This window comes from Equus quagga, chromosome 9 (genome assembly GCF_021613505.1).
Source record: "Equus quagga isolate Etosha38 chromosome 9, UCLA_HA_Equagga_1.0, whole genome shotgun sequence".
NCBI lineage: Eukaryota > Metazoa > Chordata > Mammalia > Perissodactyla > Equidae > Equus > Equus quagga.
In genome coordinates this window covers 91,549,309-91,562,497 of record NC_060275.1, presented here as the reverse complement: position 1 = coordinate 91,562,497, position 13,189 = coordinate 91,549,309, and the positions used below count along the sequence as shown (strand labels likewise).

Genomic DNA, 13,189 nt, shown 5'->3' with positions numbered 1-13,189 from the left:
ATTGACAAATAAAAATTTTGTCTAGTTAAGGTGTACAACTTAATGGTTTGATATGTACATTGTGAAATGATTACCACAATCAAGTTAATTAACACATCCATCACCTCACATAGTTACTTTTTTTGGGGGGGTATGGTGAGAACACTTAAGATCAACTTTTTTAGCAAATTTCAAGTTTACAGTATTATTAACTATAGTCACCATGCTATACATTGTATCCCCAGCATTTATCTTATAGCTGAAAGTTTGTATCTTTTGACCAGAAACTTTTTAAAAACAGTGATTTTTTTAAAACTTAGCCTGGAACAATATCCTACAAATGTAGAAAATTTCTAAAACAAAAATGTGTGAGTGCTGTGAAAAGTTATTGATTGCTACTAAAGGTGGTGGAGACCAGTGAAAGTTTTCAATGAAAAATGATCTAGGAAGCGTACTATCATGGTGGTGAGCAATGTGGAGAGAAGTGAAGAAGATGGAAGTCAGGGAAGGACATAAGGTAGTGTTCATAGTTCCAGATGTGAATAAGTTTAAGGTAAACCATGTCGTCATAGAATGTCATGAATTACCTAATCCGACTCTTCACTTTTATAGATGAAAAAGCTGAGGTTCTATATAGTTAAGTGGCTTAGTGAAGGTTACAAGTGAAGTTAATCTCATAGTTCTGTTTAGATTTCAGGTCTTCAGACTTAGCAAATAAGAGTAAGACCCAAAATAGTCACAAAATTTTACGGTGTTAGGAAATGATAAGGCATATGTTCATGGTAGCTTTTGAAAATAAATGTGTCATTTGGTATAAATCCTATTGGCTTATCACCTGCCATTGTCGTGTGATAAATAAACATAGAAAATTATCTTTGTGTTTATTGATAGTGTCATGGAGTTTTTTTTTAAATAATATAATTTTTGATAAAGTATAAGAATGAACTTTTTTGAGTTTCTCAGCTCTCACAGTTTTTTAACAATGTATTGTTAAGTCACGTTACTGAGAAATGTTCTCCAAGATTGTAGCTTGCAAAAGGGCATAAATGGTTTGAAGGTAATTTAGAGGCGGTTTGGGAATACTGCTAATTGAAGAATTGGAACCAGCTGTGAGAATTAGCTAGGAAATTGTCCTTCCTTCCTGCAATATTTTAGACATGTAACTTTACATTTTTGGAGAAGGATTTTAAACGTTTGATAAATGATTTATTTTGAAGCTTACCTAAAGTTTATTAGAGCATTGAGAAGAATTCAGGCTTATTATGCACCTTTTTGTCTTTTTTTTGTTTGCTTCTGTGGGTTATATCTATTAAAGAAGTATTTTGTTTTGGTAAACTGTGCATAACCGTTTTAAAAGGTACAGTTCAGTAGTGTTACGTTGTTGTGCAACGGATCTCCAGAACTTTTTCATCTCGCAAAACAAATTCCATACCTATTAAACAACAACTCCCCATTTCCTGCTCTCTCCCGACCCTGCAACCACTATTCTACTTTCTGTTTCTATGAATTTGACTACTCTAGATACCTCATATAAGTGGAATCATACAGTATTTGTCTTTCTATGACTGGCTTATTTCACCTAGCATAATGTCCTCCAGGTTCATTCATGTTGTAGCATGTGTCAGATTTACCTTCCATTTTAAGACTGAATACTATTGCATTGTATGTATATACCACATTTTGTTTATCCATTCATCCACTTGGGTTGCTTCCACCTTTTGACTGTCGTGAATAATGCTGCTATGAACTTGGGTGTACAAACATCTCTTTGAGACTCTCCTTTCAATGTTTTTGAGTGTATGCTCAGAGTGGAATTGCTGAATCATAAGATAATTCTATTTTTAATTTTTTGAGGAACCACTATACTGTTTTCCCTAGCAGCTGTACCATTTCCTTCCAGTGATGCATAAGCGTTCTAGTTTTTGTACGTCCTCTCCAATAGCTTACTTTATTTTTCTTTCTTTCTTCCTTTTTAAATAATAGCCATCCTAATGAGTGTGAAGTGCTATATCATTGTGGTTATTATTTGCATTTCTCTAATGGTTAGTGATGGTGAGTATCTTTTCACATGCTTGTTGGTCACCTGTATATCTCCTTTAGAGACATATCTATTCAGTTCCTTTGCCAGTTTTTGAGTCAGGTTGTTTGTTTTTTGATTATTGAGTTGTAGGAGTTTTTAAAGTATATTCTGGATATTAACTCCTTAGTAGATATATGATTTGTGGATATTTCCTCCCATTCTGTATGTTGCCTTTTCACTGTCTTGTGTCTTTTTAAATTTTTTTTTGAGGAAGATTAGCCCTGAGCTAACATCTGATGCCAATTCTCTTTTTGCTAAGGAAAATTGGCCCTGAGCTAACATCTGTGCCCCATCTCCCTCCATTTTATCTGTGGGATGCCTGCTACAGAATGGCCCAATAAGTAGTGCATAGATCTGTGCCCAGGATCCAAACCAGCAAACCTCGCGCTGCCAAAGTGGAGCATGGGAACTTGACTGTTATGCCACCAAGCTGGCCCTTGATTGTGTCTTTTGATGCACAGAACGCCTTGGTGATTTTTTGAAAACTCACATCTTATCAAATTACTCTATGTGGCTCAAAGCTTAAATTTCACATTGTTGGCATTGTATGCAATCTGGCTCCTAATTAACTCTCTGGGTTAAGTTTTTTAAAAAAAATACTACATATATACACATAACACACACAGTCTTCCCCTTTTTCCTTTCCAGCAATTTAAACTGTAGCCAGGCAAAAATATTTGCAGTTCAGAAAGTTTCAAGATTCATCTTATTCTCTCTGAATGCCCTCCACATTCACCTAGGGAACCTCTATTTATTTTTCCAAAGGCATCTCAAACATCTCTTTTATGAAGCCTTTTCTAATCACCCTCTACTTCTCCGGGTGGAATGGAATTGAGCACTGAACCCTGACTGTTCTTCTGTCATAGCACCTGAAGCATTTTAGTTTGCCTGTTTGTTTACCTGTCTGTTTTTCTTTACTGGACTGACAGTTCCTTGTGAGCAGTCTTCATTATTGATCTTTTTTATCTTTAATCTAACTGTAGTCCCTGATATGTGGTATGTAATTAAATGCTCAATAAATGTTTGTTAAATGAATGTATGATTAGTGAGTGAATAAGTGAATTCCTGTTAAGTCAGTGTTATTGGATCCCCAGAGTTACACTACAATAGACCCTAATTCTCATTGCCTGTGTTGCTGTACTGGTAACTATTTCCAAAGTGGTTTCTGGCAAAAAGTAGTGCTCATTTTCAAGCTTCTGCTTGGCAATCCCCATTCTTTCCTCCCAATGCCTAGCTACTTTGTGGCAGATCTTTGTTACTGGGTAGACTTTTTCTTATGGCTTATAGTACCATACATATACAACTTTTTAAACTTACGACACCTTTACCCTAGAAAGGTTATTTCTGATTTGCAAGTCTTTTGAAAACACTGTAAGGATGTATGTCAGATGGAATCACTCATGTCATTCCAGATATATTTGCTCTCGTTGTTATTGGGGGTAAACCAAAGAGCCTGGGAAATAATCCTTTGGTTGGCATTTAAAACCAAACCAAAACAAAAACTGCTATCTTTCCACCTCTTCCATTAAAACTGTGGCTCTTGTTATGAATTCTGGTATTAAATGACTTCATTGAAGTCTTATAGTTTATGGTGTCCCCTGGCAGGAAAATCTTGAAAATATTTTACTGTTATAGCAAATTTCACGCTAAGCCATATTTCAAAAAGTCATTAGTAAAAGTTCTGGAAAAAGAACAGTCACCATTAAGTGATATGCTACCAAAAGATGGATTGCTACTACTTTAGATGATTTAGTTGTGCCAATTATATGGGCTTTTTATGAGTTATGCCCTACATGATTTCCAGTAAAACTTTGATTTTAAATGTAAACAACATTTATTTAAACATTTAATTCACTCCTAATGTAAATACTAAGTTGTTCTGTGTTCTTGTAAGTTTTTTTCTTTAAATGTCAGCAATTGTCTATATATAGGCATATTCTGCATTGAATTCAATGAAATAATTTTCATCCCCTCTTTCCATGATAGTGTTTCTGTTTCCTGAGTGATGAAAAAGTAATTAGTTATGAAATGAGACACAGCCTATAATTGATTCTTCTCTAAGTGAAACATTTGAACTGTTCTGGTTCTTGCAAGAGAACCAAGCACTTATATGTAAGTTTTTATTGCTGACAAATATTGTCAACTGCAAAGAGAGCAATGGCTTACATATCTAGGAATAGTCTAGAATTCATTTGTTTGACTTTTAAATTATTTTAGAATGTTGGTATCTCTGAAGTAGGTATGTGTAGCACTTTCCAAAACATAGTAAACCATACTGTAACATCTTTGTCTTAAAATAAACTGTAAACTCTCCACTAGTTCCTTAGGCCACTGTGAGGTAAGTGTTGCTGTTCAGGGCTTTCTTGGTTCCTAATCTTCACTGATTTGTGGTAGTAATAGACTACAGTAATCTCTCAGATGCAAAGAGTCTAATAAACAAAACTGCCTTTATTTCTCTATTCTTGCAACTTTAAATCTGCTTTTAGTCTGGGATACAATCATTTGGTCTTCAAAGGTTTTCATTTTTTCAAAATCTTCAGTTATCCCCGACTCTCACTCACCAGGCTGACCAGATAAATAGCACTTTCTCTTCTTTATGGACATAAACATTAATGTTTGAAGGTAAATTAAAAATTGCAATCTAACGTGATCTACAAGGTAGACGTTGGGCCATTCATTCATTCCAAAAACTTTTGTGTGTGTCTGCCGTACACCAGCTGTTTTGTGAACTGGAGATCCGAGGTGATAGATATATACACAGTCTTTGAGAAGTGTTCATTTCACAGTTTTGTTAGGGAGTAGTGGGGAGGGAGACAGGTCAACAATTACAATGTATTGTGTTAAGTTCTGTGATAGAGATAAGGAGAAGTTGTCATGAGACTGCATAGAAGGGTCATTTAACCTAGAGCGTGAAATGTTGAGAAATGCTTCCAGGAGCAGGTCACATCTGAATTGAGTCTTGAGGGGTGAGTAGGAATTAGCTAGGTAAGGAGGAAGAGAAACCTGGAAATAGACTAAGATGATATGACCAGACATATAGGAGGTACGCCTTAGAATAAATGGTGGCTGTTATTTATTGAGCACCTACTTTGTGCCAGACTCTGTATTAGGGGCTTTAAACAACTGACCTCACAGTAACCTAAGGGGCAGCTGCCATTATCCTCAATTTGCAAATGAGGAAACTGAGTCATAAGTCTCCTGAGGTTATGATAGGGTTAGTGAGAGGCAAAGCTAGATTTAAAAACCCTAGCTTTTCTGGCTTTTTGTCTGTGCTGTTTCCTCCCAGGAAAGAATAGTTATCATGCTGTTGAAAGGTCAGGTGTGCAGGTAAAGTTCTGAAAAGTATCCACTGGTACTGTAGGGACTTGTTTATTCATTCGGGTCGTAATTACTGAGAGTGTCTTAAGTGCCAAGAACCGTGCTAGCCATTAGGAGTAAAATGACAAGTGCCAAAGTGGTAGAGGTAGAAGGGTGAAAGAAATTAGAGAAACTGCGTGAAAACTGTAGTGTGAAGAAGCTTGATTGCAAAGGAAAAGACAGTGTTATGGCAGTAAATGTAGGGGAAATCAGTGTGTGTGTGTGTGTGTTTTAATACAGGAAGTACTTTAAATGTTTATATGCTGAGGAGAAAGAGGCATAGCAGGGGAAAGATTTAAGATAATGTAGAAAGAACTGGTGATTGATTGATTCATCAGGGATCCTAAAGAGTGAGAGGAGATAGGGACCAAAGTCTGTTAGATTGCACATATTTTGTTAAGTAGATTGCAAGATGATCCTAAGGTGAATTTGTGATGGCTATGGAATTTTAGTATGATTAGCTTGCTCTTGGATAATGGAGAGTTGACTAAACTATGAAACTTCTTCTTCAAATGATCACTGTGACCTCTTATGTCTGATTTATGCATCCATCTTCTCTCTCTCTGTTATTCTGTCCATACCCCTGACTATTGTAGCATTTATTATATTGAATTAGTCACTGATGTCTTCCTCTTAGACCATATGCTTCTTGGAGGGGAGATGAGTAGAGGCTGTGTCTGATGCCACCTAGCATCTGGTATAATCTCACTTTAATAAATGCTTGTTGAATCGATGAATCAGTGAATGACCGTTCCTTGTTTGTACCATTTTGGACAGTAGACAACTTTTTGTTTTTTAAACTTTTAAAGGTATATATATCCACCCTGTGGAGATTTTGTTGTTTATTATAAATTAAGTACATAGGTAGTTTAAAGTATGCTCAACTTCCAATGAAAAGAGAACTTTAAATATTTTGGATGCTGAGAAGACCTTACGATTTCATACAACATAAAAAGAGTTTCTTAGGTTTTATTTTTATTTTATTTCATTATTTTTTTGAGAAAGATTAGCCCTGAGCTAACATCTGCTACCAATCCTCCTCTTTTTGCTGAGGAAGACTGGCCCTGCGCTAACATCCATGCCCATACTTCCTCTACTTTATCAGCATGGCTTGATAAGCGGTGGGTAGGTCCATGCCTGGGATCTGAACTGGCAAACCCTGGGCCGCCGAAGTGGAGTGTGCAAACTTAATTGCTCTGCCACCGGGCCAGCCCCAGTGATGCAATTTTTAAAAATTCTATTTCCTGTGAATGTGGTATGTAGTTTCCCCCAATTACTGTATATTACTCATCAGTGTCATGAAATTTTCTTTTTTTCAGAATCCTGTCCAAAAGATCCCCGACTCACATGAGATAACACTAAAGCATGGCACTAAAACAGTAAGTTGTAAAAATTGGATTCTTTTTTCTAAGTAACAGGGCTCTAATGGAAAAATGAACTAATAAGATACATTTGTATTAATGCTAATTACGCAGTCAACTGATATCGCAAAAGCTATAGATATTAAGCAAAATGGAGAGATTGCTTTTCTGTTCAGTCAAAATAGCCATTGCATTTCATTTAAAATAGAAACACTTATTATTGTCATTGTTATTGTTGGCTTTAAAACCTCTTTTTCTTTGATATAGGAACATTACTAGTGAAAGAAAGAAATGAAACTCAAAACAGTTTTCTTTTTTATGGTGTGGGAAAATTTCTCAGTACCCTTGGCTTTATTTTTCTATCGGTAAAAGGCCTGAGTTCATTTTTTAGATGAATGTTGAGATAAGAAATGAACATAAAATAGTCACTGTATTGCTCTAAGATTATATTACTTAGATTTATGGATTATATTTTCATATTATATTTGTTGGTTATTTAATGATTTATAACAAATTTTTGAGATATAAGATGAATTCATTTTATCTTGTAAAACTGTTAAAAAGTAGTAGTTGAATGAATGAAACTTGCTTATCAATGAATGAAAATATAATCACCTTGCTTTCCCTTTTCAGTGAAGCTGCCTTTTTCTAGCTATTTGACATGTAAAGTAGGAAACTACATCCTGTAATAAGGGGGAAAACATCAGTCAATAGAAATAGACTCAGAAGTGACACAAGTAATAGAATTAATAGACACGGATGTTAAAACAGTGACATTCTTCTCACTAAATTTTTTGCTTTTGAAAATATCGTTTTCATAAAAATGTTAAAGCATAGTAGGTTTATTGTTTTAAATGAAGTGAACAATAAATATGTTTAAACATCTTAATTTTAATTCTTACTGTGGTAAATATTGATACATATAACTCACATAAACAAATGCTTTTGGGGGTCCTCTATAGATTTTAGAAGTGTAAAGGGTTTCAAAGCCAAAATATCTGAGAACTGCTGTCTTAAGAAATCATTTTCATCTGATTCTGGATATTTTATCTACTTTTTATTAAATCAAACTTTTGATATTTTAATTCTGAAATCGTGACAAAATTTTAATAATTTTCATGGTTTTAAGTAAATAAGGAAAGGCATTATAGACTGATAGTACTTAAAATGAGGCTTTCCTGTCATTTAGTCCAGAGATTTTTACAACTGAGAGAGTTTATGCATATCATACATGTTTTATTTAAATATTCTTATTTTTTCAAATCAGATTTTATCTTTTAAAGAAATATAGTTTAAAAAAATGCTCTATCTTGTTTTATATATTAAAAATCAATTAGAGCTTCTAATTGTACTGTTTGGTTAATTAATGTTTTTGCATTCCTGCTTTTACCCTGCATATATCTCATCTCCTTGTAAATGTGTCAGAGATTAGGAAGGTAACTATTATGTCTGGTCTAGTTTTTTTCCAACTGGTTATTGTAAAAATATTTACACATTCACAGAAGTATAGAGAATACTAAAAGGAATCCACATATGTTTATATCTGAGCCTTACCAATTATCTACGTAAGGCCAGTTTTGTTTCCTATATACTTTACATTTCTAGCACCCACCCCACCCCGTCTACTCAGCTTGTGGGTCACTGCTTTTTCACTTTCATCCTCTTGGATCAGTTTGATTTGAACAGTATGATGAGGTTGGAATGTTGGCTTAAAAAAATCAACAGACTATTGTTGTTTAGAAATGCTTTTCTATGTGTATCAGCATCTTCTCAGTATTATGGACAAAAATAGCATCAATAACTATATTGGATACTAGAGTTATATAAAAGTGCTGCCGTCTTCTGATGCTCTAGTTTTAAATTTGTATGGTATTCAGGATATTCTCACTGTTCTCATTAAGTTTTTAATAAGTATTTACAGGCAGCCCTAATTTTCCATAGTACCAGTTACGGAGACCTGTGCATATTGGGACTGTGTCTTCACTTCGCTTGGTTCCAATCTGCCTGAATTTCGGTTAACATGGTATAGTGCAAAGTGAGGACTACCTGTATTATAAAATCAAGTTATGAAATAGGCTAGTACTAATAACTTTGGTGAAAATCAGTTGACCACAAGTGTAAAGCTTTATTCCTAGACTCTCAATTATATTGCACTGATCTATAAATCTATCCTCAAGCCAGTACCATGCTATCTTTAATACTGTAGCTTTGTAGTAACTTTTGAAGTCAGGAAAGTTGAAGTCCTCTAACTTCGTTCTACTCTTTCAAGATTGCTTTGGCTATTTTGGGTCCTTTGCATTTCCATGTGAATTTTAGGATCAGCTTGCCAATTTCTTCAAAAAGTCCAGCTGGGATTTTGATAGGGATTGTGTTGAATTTGTAAACCAATTCCAGGGAGTATTGCCATCTTAACAATATTAAGTCTTCTGATTCATGAGCCTGGAATGTCTTTCCATTTATTTAGATCTTTAAAATTTTTTTAAACAGCATTTTATAATTTTTAGTATACAGGTCTTGCGTCCTTTTCTGTAATATTTATTTCGTAAAGTATTTTATTCATTTGGATGATATTGTAAATGAAATTGTTTTCTCAGTTTCATGTTTGGATTGTTCATTGGTATTGCACAGAAATACAGTTGATTTCTGTATATTGATCTTATTTCTTGTTACCTTATTGAACTCATTTATTCTAGTAGTTTTTTAGTAGATTCCTTAGGATTTTCTATTGAGATGACTATGTGTTTTTTGTCCTTTATTCTCTTACTATAGTGTATTACAACAATTGATTTTCAGGTGTTAAACCAACCTTATCTATATATTTTTTTGAGGAAGATTAGCCCTGAGCTAACATCTGCTGCTGATCCTGCTCTTTTTGCTGTGGAAGATTGGCCCTGAGCTAACATCTGTGCCCATCTTCCTCTATTTTATATGTGAGACACCTGCCACAGCATGGCTTGATAAGTGGTGTGTAGGTCTGTGCCTGGGATCCAAACTGGTGAGCCCTGGGCCACTGAAGCGGAGTGTACGAACTTAACTGCTACGCCACTAGGCCAGCCCCACCAACCTTGTATTTTTGTACTTATTCCTAGAATAAATCTCACTTTATCGTGGTGTATACTTCTTGTTATATGTCGCTGGATTCAGTTTGTTAATATTTTGTTGGGGATTTTTGTGTTTATATTCATAAGGGATATAGGTCTATAGTTTTGTTTTCTTATGATGTCTTTGGTTTTGGTGTCAAGGCAATATTGGCCTTGTAGAATGAGTTTGGAAGCATTTACTCCTCCATTTTCTGGAAGAGTTTATGAAGGAAGGATATTAATTCTTCTTCAAATGTTGGGTAGAATTCACCAGTGAAGCCATATGGATATAGGCTTTTCTTTGTGGAAAGATTTTTGATCACTAATTCAAGCCCTTATTAAAAATCTATTAGGTTTTCTTTTTCTTCATGAGTCAGTTTTGGTAATTTGTATCTTTCTAAGAATTTGTACCTTTCCTCTAAGTTATCTAACTGGTTGGCATGCAGTTCACAGAACTCCTTTGTAATCCTTTTAGTTTCTGTTATGTTGGTAGTGAGTCCCCTTTTTCATTCCTCATTTTAGTAATTCTTTCTGTTTTTGCTTGGCCAGCTGCCTAAAGCTTTCTCAATTTTCTTAGAATTTTCAAAGGACCAACTTTTGGTCCTGTTGATTTTCTTTGTTTTAAAAAATTCTCTATTTTACTGATTCCTGCTCTGATCTTTGTTATTTCCTTCCTTCTGCTTGCTTTGGGTTTTGTTTATTCTTCTTTTGGTCGGTTTTTTTTTTTTTTTTTTGGAAGATTAGCCCTGAGCTAACTGCTGCCATTCCTCCTCTTTTTGCTGAGGAAGACTGGCCCTGAGCTAACATCCATGCCCACCTTCCTCTACTTTTTTTTATATGTGGGATGCCTACCACAGTATGGCATGCCAAGTGGTGCTGTGTCCATACCCGGGATCCGAACCGGCGAACCCTGGGCTGCCAAAGCAGAACGTGTGCACTTAATCACTGCACCACTGGGCCGGCCCCCATTCTTTTGGTAGTTTTTTAAGGTAGATGCTTGAGTTACTGAGTTGAGATCTTTCTTCCTTTTAATATAGGTGTCATAGCCATATGTTTCCTTCCAAGTATTTCTATTTTCATATATTGCTTAAATGAATAATTTACTCCTGACCACAGTAAAAATGGATGCTTTTGGGTATCTCACAGAAAGACTGAAATATTAATAAATGGGAATTGTGTAGGGAGTTCTTTCAAAGTTTTGGGCTAAAAACATCGGATGATCAATGATTTATAATGAATTGAAAGATTCTTTACTAAGTCTTTCTATGTAAACAAGGCTTGTATGGTTTTGAGACCACTTAAATTTTAAAAATATTTTACTGAAGAATTTCTAGATACAAGAAAAGCTATAAATATGCAAAAGTTTATACAGTTAATGTACTATGGGATAAATTAAATTCATAGATTGAATTACCTTATGGACTGAAGTTTAAGACTTCTTACAAGAAGAAGGAGGTGATAAAAATTAATTCTCTGAACAAAGAGGTCAAAGCTGAAAGTATTTGTGTCCCTTCTCAAATTGGAACAGATGATTATTTTTACATGATCTGACATTTCATGCAGTAAACATTAAAACAGAAAGTTTAAAACATTTTATTTATTGTTCAAAGAAATTCAGACCATCACCCAGAATAATCTGATATTAGTTTTTAGTCTTTTTATTAACTTAAAATAATTATGCTTTTTCTTTTTAAAGATTGGCCCCTGAGCTAACAACTATTGCCAGTTTTTATCCACAAATCCCCCCAGTACATAGTTGTATGCTTTAGTTGTGAGTCCTTCTTGTTGTGGCATGTGGGACGCCGCCTCAGCATGGCCTGATGAGCAGTGCCATGTCCTCGCCCAGGATCTGAACCTGCAAAACACTGGGCCGCCGAAGCAGGGTGCACCAACTTAACCACTTGGCCCTGGGGCCAGCCCCTGAGGTCCTTTTTTATTTCAGTATGATTAAAATGCACCTGAGAGTTAACTAGACTTTCTGTGTTCTTCAAGTATTTGGAACATAGCGATTGAGAAGTAGCTAGCAGATCCTCTGGCTGGATATGTCTTCTCTACCTGGGGAGTGTTTTCTACCTCAGAGCCCTGTTTTCTCTCTTAGTCATTACCTTTCTTTCCTTTTTGGTGGATGACGAATGATGTATACAAGCAGCTGCAGAGATCCTCAGCCTTCAGAATGCTGCATTGAAAACCTCATTTAGTCACTTTGCTGTAGAATTTGCTGTCTTTCTTCTGCCCTCAGATAGGAAAGAGTTATCTTTGCGGTTTATCCTGTTCTTTTTTGACAGAGGATAATTTATATCTTTGCGGTTTATCCTGTTCTTTTTTGACAGAGGATAATTTATATCATATTTGTCAGATTGCATTTCTGTTTGTGTTGCATAGGTTTATTTTGCTTTTAGTCCTCCTTCCTTTTTTTAAACAAATATTTCTTAGAGTGTCTGTTTTGTGCCCGGCGCTTTACTGGGCACAGATGTGACTCTGGGCCTCCACCCCTGTGGCTCCACACCGTGGGTCAGCGTGGAAGCCGAACTTACACTCTTGAAGGGAGGGCAGGCACAGAATAGACGAGCCACCAGTGGATTTGTAATTTCAAGTCGCACTGAAGTGGGATGAACACTGGTGGGGTCAGCCTTATCAGGAGCAGGGGCATCTCTTTAATTGTGACAAGAGGGGAGAAGGATAGAGTGGGCATGGGGGCAAGTAAGTTTGTAGTTGGTGTTAGCAGAAGTCACTTCTTAGACTTTTAATGTGATTGTTTATTTTTGTTTTTGATTGTTTTGAGTTTTTAGTCATATTGTTCAGACATAAAGAATGACTTAGTTTATTAAAATATTTTTTCTTTATTTATTTCAAAAGAAATAATACTGAAAAGTCAAATAATATAGAAGGTGCTGTCCATTCCTACTTTTCAGAAATAGAACAGTTGGCAGTCTGTACTTCCAGTGCCTGTAAGGTAGGAGGTCAGTTAGACAAAGGAAATGGGGGTTATAATAGACTGTAAGTAGCTTTTCTCCAATTAATTAAACTTTTTTTTAAACTAGGTTTCTGCTTTGGGTCTGGATCCCTCAGGTGCCCGTTTGGTGACTGGAGGATATGACTATGATGTTAAGTTTTGGGATTTTGCTGGAATGGATGCGTCTTTTAAGGCATTTCGGTCCCTTCAGCCTTGTGAATGGTATGTATTACGCAACTTAATATCTTCATATTTCAAGACAGTGCTGTTGTCATTTGAATTACATCTATAATAATTTGTACCAAAATACAGTAAGTTTATATGACTGTATTCTGCCTCCACTACTCAAATGAAAGTAAAATGTATCTTAAATTTCTTT

General features: G+C 35.4%; 1 protein-coding gene across 1 annotated transcript in view; it reads left to right on the top strand.

Annotated features, from left to right (window-relative positions):
• WDR70 (WD repeat domain 70) overlaps window positions 1–13,189 on the top strand; it is a 287,917-nt gene that overhangs the window by 39,860 nt on the left and 234,868 nt on the right. Inside the window, exons 6-7 of the mRNA XM_046672043.1 lie at window positions 6,736–6,795; window positions 12,899–13,032. Of these exons, the coding sequence (XP_046527999.1) occupies window positions 6,736–6,795; window positions 12,899–13,032 (194 nt within the window). The remainder of the gene's footprint in view (window positions 1–6,735; window positions 6,796–12,898; window positions 13,033–13,189) is intronic.